General features: G+C 45.3%; 1 protein-coding gene across 1 annotated transcript in view; it reads left to right on the top strand.

The window, feature by feature from the left end:
- The first annotated feature begins 355 nt into the window (after positions 1-355).
- LOC149357978 (uncharacterized) overlaps positions 356-18,358 on the top strand; it is a 107,500-nt gene continuing 89,497 nt past the window's right edge. Inside the window, exon 1 of the mRNA XM_089576696.1 lies at positions 356-517. Within this exon, the coding sequence (XP_089432822.1) occupies positions 356-517 (162 nt within the window). The remainder of the gene's footprint in view (positions 518-18,358) is intronic.

Here is an 18,358-nt window from a genome sequence, read left to right as displayed (position 1 = left end):
TGCTAAGCTATCGTTCCTTATCACTGTCCGTTTCATGCTTTTTTTTCTCCCGCGCCCCCGCCAGTAGATTGCAGACGTCCGCTCAGACATATGTTACTACGATGATTTCACGTTCTTGCACCTCGTCGGAGGCAGAGCCGCTTATATCCCAGCTGGAAATTTGTAACTTTCAAACGACGTTCCACCGGCGCACACACACTTACTCGGTTGCAAGTTCCTACAGTTCTTCCCGTGCGCCTGTAGAAATTCTCGGCAGACGTGAGCGCCTGTGCAATTTTGTTAGGTCAGCGGAATAAGCTCTTCTACCTCCGGAAAAGTATTATTCGGGATATCTGCGCAAGCATTTGCGCAGGAGATGCTCTCAGAGTTGGGAGAAGAGGCTATTGGCTCAGAGGTATTTGTTGGAATTGAAGACTGTGTTGTCAAGTCTAGGGTCACAGGAACCACTGTTCCAAATTTCGATTTTGCAACATTCTTCGCCGCTGCCTGGCAGAAGTATGGGAACCGAACTGCCCTGGTAAGCTAAACTTTTTTTTAGACTCCTTTGCTTCGACCTTGCCTTTAGGAGTGTTTCAAAATAATGATACCACTAAATTGACGAACAAATCAGGGCTGACTCCCTGGAACCGAAATGGCAGTCAGTTGCATGTTACCATTTGCAAACTTATTTCATTCTCGGCCTTAGCCCATGCGGTTAACAAACCTGGCCACCCAAGGAACCGCCAGCTGAGGCGGCTGCTGTGCCTTGCATGGGTACGTGCCTGTCGCAGTAACCAATCAGTCAAACCCCAGGGCACTGAGTAGTCACCACTAGAACGAACCCCCTTCGCAAGTCCGTAAACCACCATACGGTTAAAAAATGAAGATAGCCCTATGAACCTCTCACCTACTCACCGAAAGCACACAAATAAAAATGGAAAACAAAACTTCAGAATTCTTTGAAAATGTAACAAAAATTACACAGCTTTTATTTCTTAGCAATCGGGCCCTGTCACTATTCAATCGCGCTTCTTTTTCCAAGCCTTCGTCAAAACATTAGAGACGTGCGCTGAGACAGCTGTTGCTATGGATACTTTACCTGCTTACGTGTCGTCGACATCATGATGACTGCTTTCCCGTCGGGTACATAACTCCCAGCTGTAAAACTGCAGCATTCAGAGTGCTTTCCACCTGCGCACATCTCGACTGCCTGTCATATAGTGCTCTTTGCGTGCGTTTGTAGGAACTCTTTTCGGCAGACTTGAACAGTTTGGAGATTTTACTGGCTGAGGTTTTATTACAGGGCAACAAACTCTTTGACCTGCGCCAGGGAATCACGAACGATGTTTGCACAAGCTTTTGAGTCGGAGATGCTCACTGCGTCGGGTGAAGAGCCCTCCGGCTCAGGGGGATCTGTTGTCATTGAAAACTGCGTTGTGAAGTCTCGAGTCCCAGGGAAGACCGTTCCAAATGTCGATTTTGCAACATTCTTCACCGAGGCATGGGAAAACTACAAGGGCCGAACAGCGCTGGTGAGCTGAGCATTCTCTTTAGATCGCTTATTTTTGAGGCCGTGCCTTCACGAGTATTTCAAAAAATGATTCACCTGAACGCACGAACAAATCAGCGGTTAGTTTCATCCTGCAAAACGAAAACAATTTACTGTGTTTTCGAGTCACTAATGTATCGCACGCCTCATGAATTCCACCGTTTTCTTTTCATTTAGTGCTAGCGTCTGATCTCCCTGTTTTAAATCACTACCGGTTCTTGCTTTAGGAAAGCTCCTATCCCTGCGATCGTTATAATCAAGCTATCAATTATGACTTTGTTGTCTACGATGCGAACTTCTGGTACTATCTGAATGTTTTTGCCCCTTTCTGATGTACTATTTTTTTGTTTCTTTCCTTCGTTTCGAAAGTTTCATCTTGCACTGAGTAGCTGTGTAAAGCAGGTACTTCCTGCGCTGATTATGTGTAACAAAGCCTTTTTCGAGATCGACGACAGAAGATCGCACAATGCACCATTTATATTGTGCATTTATATTGTGCAGGCACGGGCTGCATTCGTGTATAGGCCGCTCCACCCCCTACTTGAGAGCCGATAATTCGAAACAAAGAAATATCAGCTGAAATCCACTGCTGTACAGGAGTGCACGAGTTCCCAAATAGCTGGCAGGTGACAGCTGCCTGCTTCTGTCATAATTATCATTTTCCATCATGCACAGCTGTGCACATGGGAGACTGCGAAATTACGACATGCCAAATAACGGCGCTTCACACCAGGGTTAAAGACACTACACACATTGGAGAAACATGGGAGAGGCGATTGCTCTGCACTGTGCATAGTCAGGCTGATGATGATGCCAATGACAGCTGTGCAGCTGAGTGCTACCTGTGAGGATCGCAAAAGTTTCTTCTGCGTAGTTCTGCTTTACTTTCATTTGTGCTGTATCTTGAGCTATTTTTCAATGCAAATTCAGACGCATCTGCTCCGAATGGATGGTAACGGGCCACCACAAACTTACGCCGACTGAACAACTAAAGAAGAGCATCCATTCAGCTCGTGTGCACCTAGATTTGAATGCGGGGGGACAGCTGCGGCCCCAAAAATTGTTCTTCAAAGATTTAAAGTTAAATGCATTTCAGATGGAGTGGACGGGACATAGCATGACTACATTTATGAAGGTGATGACGGGGATGATGAGATGACGGACCGAGCAGCGGCGAGAGCAATATAGAATTTTAAAGCGGTGTCGATGTCGAACTAGCCGCTAGTGATTGCGTCAACTTGTGTGGAACAAGAAAATAAATATTTACCAGAATGTCGCTTGAAAATTGTAGTAAAAGTTGCCGCTTTCAGGTAAGGGCCGCACCCAGCCATCATTTTCAAGGCGAATGCAGCAATACGTTACATCGACCACACGTGCAGGTCATGCGGCTGCTACTTTGGTTTCGTGCAGCGCCGGCTGCTTGCTGCGCACGCACTCTCAACGTTAGTATTGTAGACACCGCCTTTTTCTCTACCAACAGGCTTTTTAAACATTCTTGTCTTGGAGCTCCAGGAATTAGCATTCTCCTTTAGGAGAGTCTGGGTAACTGCGGCTAAAATGTTCAGTCCGCTGCCTGAAAAGTGTACTATACTATATAAAGTATGATGCTTCAATGAAAATCTAGAGATTTGCAGTCCCTTCACTAAGGCGTCAAGAGGCCTTTTACAGGTGAGGATGAGGGAAATATTTATACCCATAATAAGCTGTTACAACATTTTTGATTGCCGTTACGAAATCCGACCGGACTTGCTTTTCTGCGCAGAAGGAAATGGCTCCATTGCTGAAAAAATCAGAAGCACACTTTTCAATTCCCTACCCTGTTACCTTCCCCAAGAAAAGCCGTGAATTGTACAACATAATTTTCTACATCAATGAATCCCAGGCATTCACGAGAATAAGAGGAACCGCAATTGGATAGCGGTAGAGCGAGTATAAAGCGCCTTTCAGATGTAAAAAACTAAAAAAAAGTTTGGCGATTACGCTTCTCGGTAATGCGATTGTTGAGCGCAACTGCTGCGGTATTTGAACCGTAGATGAGGGCGTACGGAAGCCGCAGTGCCGATCAGAAGCGTCTCTGGGCTTCCGCTTGGGCAGAGCACGGCAGTTCACTGCTGCTGAGTCTCTCCTCGTTCCAGCGGACGACATCGCATGCTCATATGGCGCTGTATCAAGGCTCGACCGCAGGGGAGCATTTCTTCGGCGCCGCGTCAACGTCTCAGCTAGTGGGCTCACCGGAGGTGAAATTCAGGAGCTTGGATGGAAGCGACGTAGGGGGACACAGATATGTAGCGAGGCCAGATCTTAGCGACGGCGCCGGAAATACCTCGTAGATGGAGACTGGTGGCAGCAATGGCTAGCAGCGCAATGGAAGCGACTTTCGGATCAATCCACGCCGCTGCTGTACTCGCCACAGGCGCGGCCCGTTTCTGCGGAGGCAGCCGTGCCCCTTCTGTCCCCTTTGCCTCCGCAGTAGGTTCCCATTGTGAAATCAGGTCAATCGCATGCTTAATAGGCCTTACCTCTAAGCTAAATCTGTGTCTATGCTACAACTATTTTTAGGGCTCTGAAAGATAATACTTGCTTCGGTAGCACAGGTTCGTTGAAGGGATATGCTATTAGGCGTTATTGGACTGTGAGCGGTGGATCTATTCTAACTATGGCCGCTTACTATTTCAAGGAGTAAATCGTGAAAACTATCTGCGAACTCTGAGCCATTCATTGACTTAGCTTTCTATGACGACGCAATCAGTGAGGATGGTACTGTTGCTCGCATTTAGTATTTCGTTTAATTTCTTCCGTACTTTATCTCTCCTCTAGAGGCTATCCGCATTAAAAATACAGTGATAATAGTCCCTTTTGAATTTCTCTTTTTTATTGCGATATTTTTTGTATTCTAACCATCTATTCGAACCACATGTTTAATAAACTGGCAGTACATCTTATTATTCTGGCCTGATTTTCTAATGAAATACCCACTAATGCACGGCTTTAGAGCTGTCTATAAACTTATCATATGCGATGTTAGCGTCTGAAATGTCAAAAATATCTGTCCAGTGAGTTTGGACAATTCTTTCTGTAAGTTTTCTAGTGTTTCAGGAGATATAAAGTGATGCCTTTTTTTGTGGTCTTTTTTATGCTGAGTGGTTTTGCTCTCTAGGAACAAAAATATAGGGAGATGGACGCTTATATCACAGCTTCATGGTCCGGATAACATATTTTCGTTAGATGTATTTCTGATGAACAAAATCATGTAATCACAAAATGAACAAGGGAGGGGAAAACCTCAGGTTGCTAGAGCCAGCGTTTCGACAAGGGGACTTGTCTTCGTCTGGGCCCAGACGAAGACAAGTCCCCTTGTCGAAACGTTGGCTCTAGCAACCTGAGGTTTTCCCCTCCCTTGTTCATTTTGTGATCGCCAAGGACCATCTACCGCACCCTCTCTCTACCATGAAAATCATGTAATGATGACTATGATGCAGAGATGCGCGTTGGCACCGAAGTAACACTGTAAAAACTACTGTATTCAAGCATTTATTGTAAATATGTTTCTTGGGAGGACATTTTCGTTAGGTCTATACTGAAATCGCCGCCAATACTTAATATGCATCAAAAATAAAAGGTCGGTATAATACGAACAACAGATAGCTCCCATTTTTAACGCAAAGTATTTCACAGTCTTCGGTACCAACAATGTAGTCATTTAAAAATTTCGCTGTGGTTTGACCAATGGCCATTCCGAATAGAATTGCGGAAGCAATGGCGCTGAAATCGCAGCGGCGGCAGCATCTCAGGGGCACATTGACTGTCTAAAATGCGTAGAGGCGAAAGCGTTTTCCGCACCACTTCGACTGCCTCGGTGCCACTGGTGACGTCACGCATAATTAAGCACTAATTACTAAGTAATGACAAATTACCAATAAATGGTTAATTACTGATAAATGACTAAATACAAATTAACTCCTAATTATTGAAGCTTGAGCTTCGCCTTTTGGGGCGGAACGCCACAGGGTGTTGTAGCGCTGCCAGGGAGTCCAGGGAACGCCACCGCCCGTTTGGTGCGATGACTTGCCCTTTGAACGCAACGCTTTTTGAGGAAAGGAAATGCCGCAGTAATTCTCTGTCATCTCGGTGGACACCTCAACCGCACCGTACAGGGAGGGTGGAAGTCGGAGAGAAAGAAGAAAGAGAAAGAGGGGCCGTAATGAAGAAAATCAAAATTGTATTTAAGGAAAAGAAATTACGCAGTAACTGTCACATATCTCGGTGGACACCGGTCATCCGTTTGTAGAGGAAGGGAGGAAGTGGGAGTGAAAGAAGAAAGTGAAAGAGGGGCCGTAATGAAGAAAATGAAAATTGTATTTGAAGAAAGGAAATTACGCAGTAACTGTCCCACACTCGCTTCTCGCGCATGCGCAGTTGAGGCGCTCCGGGGCTCCGCGAAATCGCTCCCACCTAGCGCAGTGTTGCTTCCGCAACAAAATTTCCCATTGTGATAACAACGACTGTATGGACCCGCCCCCTCCTCTTTTTTCTTCACGATTCAAATTGAAGTCGTGATAACCAGGAAGTGCAAAATAGTCTAAGTTTTGATTGTACTAGGTCTCATAAAAGTAACAGAAAATGTTGTGTTGCAAGACTTAAGTAATGCCGATATATCATTCTTTTTCGACGACTGATCTAGCATTTAAATGCAGTGGTTTCAAATGCGTGTATGTTTTTTCGCCCAACAAGTTAAATATTTTCTTGGGGAAGAATAGTTACCACTGACGGTTGATACGAAAGGTAGTGAGCATTACTAAACACATGCTTTACGGAACCAGTGTTATTTATCTTCTAGCAACATAGCATAGTGGGCGAGTTGGTATTGCATCTTTAAGGAACGAAACAGCGCTACAAAAACGAAGGACCAAAGAAAAGAGAGACACGAACAAGCGCTTACAACTGACTGTTTTAATCGGAAAACCACATATAAATAATCTGTAATCGCTGCGTCACAGCCTCACGTCGTCATCGCAAACTACAAACATAAAAAGAAGGGAAAAATTCAGGGGGCACTTTGACTGTCTAAAGTGCGTAGAGGCGAAAGCGTTTTCCGCACCACTTTCAGTGCTTCTGTGGCATTGGTGGCGTCACATGTAATTGAGTACTAATTACTAAGTGATGACAAATCACTCATTAATGGTTAATTACTGATTAATGCCTGAATACTAATTAACTGCTAATTAAGCTTAAGCTTAAGCTTCGCCTTTAGGAGTGGAACGCGACAGCGTGTTGTAGCGCTGCCAGGGAGTCCACGGAACGCCACCACCCGTTCGGCGCGATGCCTTGCCGTTTCAACGCAACGGTTTTTGAGGAAAGGAAATGGCGCAGTAAATCTCTGTCATCTTGGTGGACACCTGAACCGCACCGTAGAGGAACGGAGGAAGTGGGACTTAAAGAAGAAAGACGAAGATGGCCCGTAATGAAGAAAATGAAAATTGTATTTGAGGAAAGAAAATTACGCAGTAACTGTCTCACATATCTCGGTGGACACCCGTCAAAATTCAGGGGGGGGGGGTGCACTTTTTTGACCTAAAGTGTGGTCACTGATGTGTGGTTAGATGTTAAGCTTCGCCTCTAAGAGTGGAACGCGAGAGCGTCTTGCAACGCTGCCAGGGAGTCCATAGAACGCCATCGCCCATTCGGTTCTACGCCTCGCTCGTCGGTAAATTGGTTTTTGAGGAAAGGAAATGTATTTCTCTCTCATATCTCGGTGGACACCTAAACCTCGCCGGAAGGGAAGGGAGGAAGATGGCAGTGAGCAAAGACACCGTATTCACTAGACGTGCCTTTGTTCATTCCAAACCATCGACCTGGCATGGCGGAGTGGATAGCATGCTCGTCTCGCACTCCGAAGACCGGGGTTCGATTCCCGAGCTCGACCAATTTCTTACTAGGTTTTATTTATTTATATGGCCTGACTAGAGAAGTTACTTAGGCTAATTGGGTAATTAAGCAATTAACTAAGCTCAGTCCTACTTACTTGGAGCATCACTATATGGTCCCTTCAATTGGTTGCATGGTTACTAGCCAAAGTTCAATTGGCCCCGTTTGAAATTGGCGCACTGTGACGTCACGACTGTTTCGACCAACTGAAAAGCGTGACATTCTCTGTCGACAACTGCTGCTTACATGATGAGACATTAAAGGCTTTCGCCTTAATAATCATTGCCCAAAAGTAAGCACCTACAGGCTCCCACGCTTTTCCAACAGATATATCTCGCGCTTAGACAAGGCCATCGAAGTGCTCCTCACACATGAGTCAACTTCTGTGCAGATATGATACGCCTCTACTACTTCCCGTACCAGTTGCTCTTTATGGCGATACAGCACAACAGTGTTGTCAAAGTACGGAGTGCATAGGCAGGATTTGCAATGTGCAGCCAGTTTTGACGAACAAGAGCCTCGCAAAGAATTAGCGTGTTCCAAAAGGCGTTCGTTGAGGCACCTGCCTGTTTGGCCCACGTAGAAATGGCCACACGAGAGCGGAATCCTGTAGACGACTCCAACTCTGCACAGCACAAATTGAGTGCTATGACGGACTCCACACCCTTCTGTGGCGTTACCGTTTTCTTTCTTGCGTTTCACCGATGCCGGAACATTGCTCAACTTATTATGGGATGAAAATAAGCTGAGCAAGGTTCCGGGGTCAGTGAAACGCCGCAGTGAAACAGTCATGCCCAGTGACGACCTCCCGTGACCAGAGCTTTCGCTTCCCGTCTGACTTTAGTTTTCTGGCTTATGAAAGCGTTTTTATCTGTATATGGCATAATATCTAGCAAGCAGTTCGTCTATTGAAGATGGGACATTCAGCTATCAGCCCTCCCCAGGAAAGCAGCAAGTGCTGGCCCATGCCCACCTTTTTTTGGACATCATCAGGCAGCGCCATCTCTCGGTCGCTATAGTAGCGAGCATCGCGTAACTTAACGTGAGGGCGCTTAAGTCCCTGTTCTCCAGAAAGTCTGATGTCGGTGCTGTCGGCGTCGGCGCTGTGAGCGAAAACTTACGAGCATGGCTTGGACAGGTAGTCGCCTGAGAACAACCTAGGAGGCAGGTGCGCCACCTAGGTCGCGTGACCTTTCGGGGTCATCACAACCTAGCCACCGGATAGTGAGCAAACTGCCCTCGGTGGCACGCGGCTGTTAAATTAATGATTGTTAGCGCCGCCAGAAGGAGAACTTGGGCCGCACAAGGCCCACCGCTTTTAGCGCCTGCCCTCGCAGGGCAGTGGCGCATCGGTTAACCGCTGCACCACTGCGCCAGGAGTGGTATAAGGACTGCCAGAGATCTATAAATGTAAAGTAGCGAAAGATTAATTCTGCATATATGGACATTAACCCATTAGCTATCGTGTCATACCCTTAAGGAGGAGCTGAAGTGTTCCCTCCAATTTTTCGTTTGTAATTGAGAGAAAACTACAGATTCCCGAGAGATGGTGAGCGAAAAGGTTAAAGGTCATGGCCTATTCCCCCTGCGTGCTGTAATACCTGAAATAATCCTGCCTGCATTCGCAGTGTGTAGTTATGGCGACTATAGGAAGCCGCTGCTATCTACCAAACATTCCCAATTACCACGGAAATTTGCTATGTCCGGCGTCATGCAGCACGTGATGGCAGCCTGACAACAAGAAGTGTTTGTCCGTGTTTTCCGAGTTTGATGGCACGACAGGTGGTGAACTGAGTTTTCAGCGAATACTGGAACGCTCCAGCAATGATGGTGTGAACAGCATTCTACGCACCGCCCACAACGGACCTCCTAGAATACTACCATCGAGGAAGGTTGCCAACTTAAAGCAGGAGTGGTTAATAGTTTTACAAGCCGAAAAAGAAGCAAGATATATCGCCATATTCAGGAAAATTAAAAAAAAAAACACTTGTGCACAGAGACGGCTTTCAGTTGAGCTACCTTCCAGGCGAAACGTAAGTACTTATCAGCAATGAATGAAACACGAACAAGATGACTGAAATGCAAACTCAAGAACACCAACATACTGACCCCTGGAGGGCACACACAAGTGAAGTTGATTCACACTTCTCAAGGATACTCTTACGTTCTTCGAAGCGAAATTAACCAGCGCTAGCATTGGATTTCCGCCCGCTAAGATCATGTGACTTTTTGGTGCGTGTTTAAATTGTCTTCGCGCTTCATTTCTTGCTGATTTACGTACTTCCTGTTTTCGAGCAGCATCCGGTGACCATCGACACTCTGGTGCGGCGGCACCGGAAGGCAAGTAAAGCGAAAAGCTGTCAATGACTGATAACTCATTCACACAAAACCTGTTGCTAGAGAGAACGCCGTCTGGTAGGCTGTTTGCTTGCTGGGAGCCATGCCCTGCGCATCACATCTGCGGGTAGCGTTTAACAGCGTTCGCCCTGTGTTTTGTGCGCGCCCCGAACACGATGCGCCAACACAGCTACGTTTCTGGACGTTTTCCCGAGAGCGTTCTTCTTACCGCTTTTATTGCGCCAGCGCAAATGCCCTGCACAGCTTGTTTTTCAGTGGTAGCTGTTCAGGAAATGCGTTTCGTAAAGAATCCCGCGTAGCTATCGCAGAGCACGGGGAGGCCTTCTCCGCGATTAAGTGACCTTTTAAGACGCACAGGTCAATGTTTCGATGCCTTTTGATCAAGAATATCCCTTTTGATAAAACATAGAACGAAAGGTGAGCTTAACGGTACAGTTGTGCTTTGTGTTTCTGGTACTTCAAAATGCTCTTGGAAAGCGCCTTCATCCCGGAAATATGAAGATTCTCTGCATATGTCGCAACTTGTGCCTTCACTAAGTGGAAGCTTCTTATAAATAATGTAATTTTCGCGACAAACAAAATTTGAATTCTGTAGTGTGCATGAAAACTTGATGGAAACTTGGAACTCGAATGCGATGGTTAAGCAGCTCAGATAGTGTTGTTATTAAAATATTATTAATAAAGGCCACACAATCAGTCTGCACATCTCTACAAGGTCAATTTTGGCAGGATTAATTTATATAAGAGACATAGCTGTCAAAAGATGACATTCATTTGCATTTTCACTTAGAACAGTATTCAAAAGTTGTGTTTCGAAATGCGTAAGTAAGATTGGGCAGTAAAAAAAAAGAAAAATAAGATTTGATTTGATTTTTTGGCGTTTAACGTCCCAAAGCGACTGAGGCTATGAGAGACGCCGTAGGGAAGGGCTCCGGAAATTTCGACCACCTGGGGTTCTTAACGTGCACTGACATCGCACAGCACACGGGAAAAATAAGAGTGCCCAGCCTGTTTCCAAACGCAGGAAAAGTGCACCAACGGCAAAAACAAACAAAAATTTCTCGCTTTTTGCTTGCGTTGCCACGTCAAAAAATTGAACGCGTTGCGTTGAGGGTACGCATGGATTGCTGTCGAAATCCACCCGCACCATCAACAGAACATGTCCATCTACACGCCTAGGCAACGTGTGACAATGACAGGACTGCAACTCACTGCAATAGCAAAAATGAGCTTCACAAGCTGGAACAAAAGGTATATCAAGTTAAAAAGCCGATCTTTCCGGCCGCAGTGCACAGCAAAAATGCATGCAACAGCCATGGCGGACTTGTTAACAAACACTGGACAACTTGCTCTCGATAAAAAATAAGGGCACAGAAACAGAATGCGGCTGCGTAGGCGTACTCGGAAAAAATCTAAACGATACCACCATTCAGTACTTTCCGCACAGTCAGCTTGCTGACTTTCAGAATAAGATGGAAGGCTCAGATAGGAAAGAAAGGAAAAGAAAGTGTGCGTGAACAGGGCGCCCTGCAAGTAAAGATATTAAATCCGAAGTGAGCAAATGTGGCTTACAGGACCGTTTCGGAGCGAAATGGTGGTGGAGTTTGTGGTCTTATGTGGAGTCATTCTCTACGGGAATAGCGTAAAAGAGGATTTCTTTTTCTTTTCTAATACAGCTTACAAAGACGTAGTCACGCGCCTGGAAAAGCTTATTATCCGGAGATGTTCGTGCTTTCTTTAAGGCACTTTTTATTAACACAATAACCTTTAAATGACTGCCTGGAAGGAAGGAAGATGGGTTTCTGGACAGCACATAACAAAGTGAACAAAAGAGGGGAGAGCCTCAGGGTGCTTAGCCAATGTTTCGGCAAGAGGACATGTGTTCGTCTGGGCAGAGAGTTCATCATTGGCGGGGGTTAGGTGGAGCCTTCACTTCGAGGAGAAAGCCCGGTGAAGAGGAGGAGGGTGTCATGAGGGAAGGATGTTAGAATGGAAAGCGTGAACTTGAAAATCTTGTCAGGGTAAGATGGCTGCTAAAGAGGAATAAACCGGTCGGCCTGTGAAACTTTGATAGAGAAATACGCCAGCTGAGCAGAATGAAATCCGCGAGGGGTGGAGAGATATCGAACGTGGTCTTGATAGGTTGTTTGTCCAGCCATGGATAACTGCATCCGGAGTCATGGGAGCTACGAAATGGGTTCAGCTAGGAAACCTGGCATAAAGCGGTTGAGCACCACGCTAAAAGAATTGTAGTGAAATAATACAAGGAAAATGGTGCAGAGACAACAAAAGTAAAAGAGAAAGGACGGAATGGCATAAACACTTGTATGTCATCTTAGAAGAGTCTAAAAAAAAAATTGGAGGTGACAATTTAGCTCCGCCTCAAGGATATGACACGATAGCGCTAAGGACTGCAGGCACGTAATTTTAATCCATGTTCTCTTCTTTGAAACGATGTGTTAGACATTGACGTACATGGGTCGCTGCGTGATATTCCCCTAGGACCGCTAAGTATTTTATAATTGATTTTAATCTCTCATCCAGTTCTAAATTAAAAAAATAAAATACTGATACATTACTTACGGGTCATAGGCGAGTGCCACGGGGTGCTCCCTGTATACCTGTAGATAGCGCATCGTTTGAATGAAGAAAACTTGGAAGCAAAAATGTTGTGTCTAATATCCTTCAATGTGCTAATGCCCATACATGCGCAATTGGTCATTTCTGACCTTCATGGAGCCATGGAAGTCCTCACACCCCTCCTGGCGCAGCGGTGCAGTGGTTAAGCGAAGCGCCAGTGCCCTGCCATGGCAGGTTCTGCGGCTCGTGGGGCTTGTGCGACCGAGTTTTCTCTTCTCAAGCAACCTCTCGTAATCAATCATTAATTTAACTGCCCCCTGTCACGGTGATCAGTTTGCTCACAATCTGGTGGGCAGGTTGTGATGACGTCAACAGGTCACGTGACCTAGATGACCCGCGTAGTTTACTCCTCTGCCGAGTTTTCGCTCACAAATCAAAAGACGCAGACAAAGACGACGCCGATTTTTCTGCAGGCCGAAAGCCTGTAGAAAAATTAAAATAAAAACTACCTGAGGACCATACACTCTCCGCCTTAATGGTAAGACTCGATAATGTTCATGGGTTAAGGCCCGTATATGGATATTGGATATTCTCTAATTTACATTGATAGATTGTTGGGAGTCCTTGTACCACACCTGGCGCAATGTTGCAGCGGCTAAGCGAGGCGCAAATGCCTTTCTGTCACCGGTGAGGCTTGTGAGAACCTGTTTGCCCTTCTCGAGCGACCTCTCGCGTCCAAACGTTAATTTAACTGGCACCTGCCACTGTGGGCAGTTTACACAGAATCCGTTGTGCAGGTTGCGATGAAGTCACAAAGCCACGTGACGTAGGTGGCCCACCTGCCACCCAGGTTGCTCTTCTGGGGATTCTTCGGCGATTTTTCACTCATGGCTAATGACGCTGACGACCACGCCGGCTTCTCTGCGACAAGGTTCCCTTAATGCTTAATGATGAGGTGTCCTTAAGGAGGGAAGGAAAGCGAGAAGGAAAGAGCGAAAAAAAGGGGGGAGCGGAGTGCAAATAGTAAGTGTCCCTGAGAGATGAATACAGGAGATGCAGAGTGTACAGTAAGTGTATAAAAGGATAAAAGATAACATTGACAAAAAGGGGAGCGGGGCGTAGGACGAAGGAAATGGTTGGGTTTATAGGGTTTAATAACCCAGCGTGAATCAGGCTATGTGACACGCTGTAGTAAAGGGGTCCGGAAATTTCGACCACGTGGGGTTTTTTAACGTGCACTGACATCGCACAGTACACGGGCCTCTAGCATTTTGCCTCCATCGAAATGCGACCGCCGCTGTCAAGATCGAACCCACGTTTTTCTTGTCAGCAGCAAAGCGAGATAACCACGGAGCCATCGTGGCGGCTCAGAAAAGAAATGATAAACAGGCGTTGTGAAGGACTGGAAAGGCTAGTGTAGAGAGATTGTGTACTGCGGTGTATTGCTGGGAGCAAATACAAGAGTGTTTTAAAGGATTTCGACTGTGCTAGAATATATACCCTAGAGATTCAAAGTTTCCGCTAGACATTCCTGCTGGTTGTAAGGTTTTAAATTGTGGATTAGAAACGCCTCTCTGTATTCTCTATCCCTTGCAAATATAAAGTATGATTGCAGAGTGAACAGTTTATTTACTGAAGTTAAGGCCATGTTGGGTAAAATGTTCCGAAGGAGCCTTTGGCACGTTTTTCCTTTGCCATCGCGATAGTGATTTAGTTCAGTGCTCATTTATTGGGCTATTTCACCAACGTATTGTTTCTGACAGAAGGAACATTGAAGTTTTCAGATGAGCGGATGAATGTTGTAGAGTGAAGGCCTTATTTAACCCATGCCAATGATGAACGCTTTGCCCAGTCGATGAGAAGTCGTCTTGTCGGAATGTTCGCTAGGTGCCTTGAGGCTCCCCCTCGCTGGTTGACTTTGTTTTGCTTCGATTAAAACATTCAAACTAGAAACAATATAATGTTAGTTTCTGCTGTCATTATCAAGCATTAGAGTACGTACAAAAAATAGCAGTTTTATTAGCGTTTGTACGTAATTAGCACACGGTTAACAAAGCGAAACATGATTCCAAGGTATTTTCTTACATCTTCTCAATATGCTTAGTAAATTGTTATTACGTAATCTCCGTTCAAAGTCGAAGTCATGACCCTAACTCTTTTTGAGTTCAAAAGGCTGGTCGAGTTGGTTTCAATCTGCCATACTTTAGCAGCGCGAAAGACGACAGACAAAGAAGGATGTCTGGCCGCTTTCCTGGTTGGTCCTCTTTTGCGCTCTTAAAGTATGGCGTTACTCTTTAACTGACAATATCTAGTAATGGTTCCTGAATATAGTATGATCTGCATTATGCATTTAGTTTTATAATTTAAAACCAACCTAATAAAACACTTTATTGTTTACGTAGAATTACCAGTTACTAAATGTTTTTGAGGAACATTCGAAAGAACAGTGCCAGTGACTGTATTTATTTAAATCCGAATCAAATTTGTACATTCTTCGATAAATTCAAGAACATTTCAACCCCTAATAAAAAAAAAACTTACCAATCTATCAGTACGAGTTTCTACTGATGACTGTAGGAAAGCCCGATAAATGCTGAACAAAAATTTCAACCTCAATCTCTTGCTGCTTCTTCTCCTATTATCGTCCTCAAAATTGTCCTTCTTGGCAGGCATAGGGGTTAGAACCATGGATGGGCCTTTTTTTGTTTGCTGAGAAATTCAAGCCACAACTTGTTTTTGCAGTACTTCGAACGGAAGGGTTTGCATATAATTGACGAAAAAAATAGATGAAAAGCGATCTCACGCTTTTGCACACTCCCTTTTGAAAAAATAAAATTTGTTAAAACAAAAAGCCGGCAAGAGTTGGGCAAAGTTACACGTGTACATAGCTGAAAAGTAATGCTTTTTGTACCCATCTTAAGAAGCAAAGATTTATTGCGCTTAGTGCTGCTGATTTTTTAACAGCTTCAACAAATGTCTGGTGTGGCATTCCATTATTGTCACTGAGGAGCATCAGAGAATGCGTTTTAAGGCTAAGGCGAAACGTTGCGAGATTAGCCCTTATCTCGTTACGGCCATGATCAGCCTAGTAAATATTTTAGTCGCAAAATGAAGCGAGTCTTCGTTACTAAATTATATAAATTTGTGATTTTATAGATTCTTTCTTTATCAGTACTTTGTGGTGAACTTACCGAAAGTAAAATATTCCTGTCTAGAAGGAGTACTTCGGGTGTGATCAGAAAATATGCAAAGGGAAGGCGTTGTTAATGCTGATTATGAGCAATTTTATACTTAAAACTCTCTGCGTGTAGCCAAAAGATGGTTTAACACAAAAAATGGGGAAATCATTATTTAGTGCTTTACAAGGGACATTGTGCGCTCTACCCGAAAACTATGAAAAAAATGAAGGTAATGGTACATCCTTCTGAACTGTGCCGAAATCTTTCGTTTATAGTGTTTCCATCGATCACATCGAAAAGAGTGCCATAGAAAAGTAATGGGAAGGCTTTTGCCGATAGCAAAAAAGTTATAGAAAAAAATGGCAAGACTGTTGTCGGGTGATCTGCAATATTTATTGTTGCAGTGAAACCTTACATTATATAAAAAGTTGTGCTCTTAAACGGTTTCCCAATCAAAAATTCTTTTGTCCAGAATTCAGCAAACCTGCGTCACGTCGTGATAGGCGGTCGCAACAGAGGCGATGAATAAGGGTTTCCGGCTAGGTGGTAAATTGGTGTTTGAGGAAAGGAAATGGCGCAGTATCTGTCTCACATATCTCGGCTGACACCTGAACCGCGCCGTAAGGGAAGAGAGGAAGGTGGGAGTGAAAGAAGAAAGAGAGAAAAAGGTGCCGTAGTGGAGGTCTCCGGAATAATTTCGACCACCTGGGGATCTTTAACGTGCACTGACATCGCACAGTACACGGGCGCCTCTTGCGTTTCGCCTCCATCGGAAGGCGGCCGCCGCGATCGCGTTTGAACCCGGGTACTCCGTAAAAACCTTTTCGTTCTGGCGTTTTATTCCATTTTGACCAGACTCTTGGGTGCGCTGCAGCTGTTGCTGAAACCGGATGTCTGACTTTCTCAACATCTGGAGCTATGCATGGTGGCATTAGTTTGTGCTTTACCGCGAAACGCTATGCGTTAAGTTCCTATAACTCAGCATGAGTGCAAAATAACCACCGATGGTGAACTATAACGAATCAAGAGTGGAGTTTGCTAGGCATAAATTGACGCTGTGGACTAATATATAACGAGACCTGCGGACGAGAGAACGTACGATAAATGCGCCTTCATTGTTGCACTGCTCGCACCGAGCGCAGAACTTGACTTCTTTTCATCTCATTTTTAACCAAACGAAAGCAATGAGGTCGCATACGTGCTGGCAGCTGGGGTTAGCCACTGACGTCAGAATAGTCGCTTTGCGGCCGCTGCCCCCTACTTGACGAGGATGGTAGAACAAGCGTCGTTTAAAGCATTGTTTAGTGACACCGCAACGCACCCACCCTAATAAAACTCATGACTTAATATTTCCTCCATAGACTACTCGATGCAGAGAATATGAAAGCGGTTCTATACAACCAAGCGATGTGTATTAAACAAAATGTATTTGTTTCGGAGGGTTTGCGCACTATTGTTTCTGTCACGGGTTCGGCGATTGCGCGAGGTCATCATCGAGTCATGACAATGAGGGGGTGGCTGTTCGATGCCCAGCGTAGCCGGTAAGCAAACGTAGTGAATGAGACAAAGGCGTGTTAAGAGGTAACAACAACAGAACAACGTTTATAGGTTCGATATGAAAAATACTACCTCTCACAGAGGCGTTATGTACATCCTACAAAACAAATGTGGGAAAAGACATCGCATTAAATACACACTGAATTAAGTTATACATTTGAATAAATACTTGTCCACACAGGTCAGAACAAAAGCGAGAGTCCAATTAGCTACAGTCGATGAAAGTTCAGAAGGGGAACAAACATACAGTTAACCGGGGAGCGCGGCGGCAGTCCATCCACAAACACGCAGTCAGAGCGGCCCCCGAAGGCAACGGTCCTTCCAGAGCAGCTGGCTCCTCCACCGACGAGCGGACACAAGTTCGTGCCCATACGGCGCCCTTTTAAAACCCTCGGGCGCTAGCGGGCGAGGCACTCGCGGCTCGCACAGAGTCGGTGTCGAAAAAGCTAACACCAAAAAGCCCACCAAGAAGTTCACACAAAAAAAGAGACATCACGTAGGCGCGTACACTTTGACTCTGCATGGCCGCCATCTTGAAGGAGGAAAAAATCAAAGGATAACTAAAAAGAAGCCCTAGGCTTCGACTCTGAATTCGGTGACCTTGTAACAGAAAAAAAGTAAAGCGCAACCAAAAAGGGAGACACTTAGGCCCACAACTTCTTTCCTGCTAATGTTCACCCTGCAGACGAGAAAAATTTACGAATACACAAAAGCAGCTCAAGAGTTTGCAGTATCAGGGGCGACGTTGAGCCGGGAAAAAGTGAGAGTTACACAAAACAAGCAGCACGTATGGCTCGGCTTGCACAATGCGAGGGGGTTGTGTAATAACTGAAACAGCGTGCACGTATTCGTGCTCTTCTCGAGACACATACAGGCTACAGGGTCAAACCATGAAAGAAACGCGGACGCATCAGTTTATATAAACGCAAGTCATTTACAGGATGCCGCCACTTCTGTGACAGTTTCGATTACAACAGTACAACTGTGGCAGTCTGGATTACTCGATCCGACCTGTGGCTTCCCTAATTTTCGTTGTTCATGTCTTAGGGGAAAACACGTGCCGCTTGCGGACAGGTGAAGAAATATCGAGCTTTCCCTGCACCAAAACACTCTTAAAACCGAAAGTTTTACTGGCCTAGCAGGAGCCAAGGTCACCGGGAGGCCGCATTTCACCTTCAAGAGGAGGAGCGGTGAGGATTTTTCTGTCACGTGACCAACCATGTGGTTTGCC

The sequence above is a fragment of the Amblyomma mixtum genome, chromosome 3 (genome assembly GCF_055824585.1).
Source record: "Amblyomma mixtum isolate Tamu chromosome 3, ASM5582458v1, whole genome shotgun sequence".
Classification (NCBI taxonomy): Eukaryota; Metazoa; Arthropoda; class Arachnida; order Ixodida; family Ixodidae; genus Amblyomma; species Amblyomma mixtum.
The sequence above is the reverse complement of the archived record's forward strand: the minus strand, read 5'-3'. Positions and strand labels throughout refer to the sequence as shown.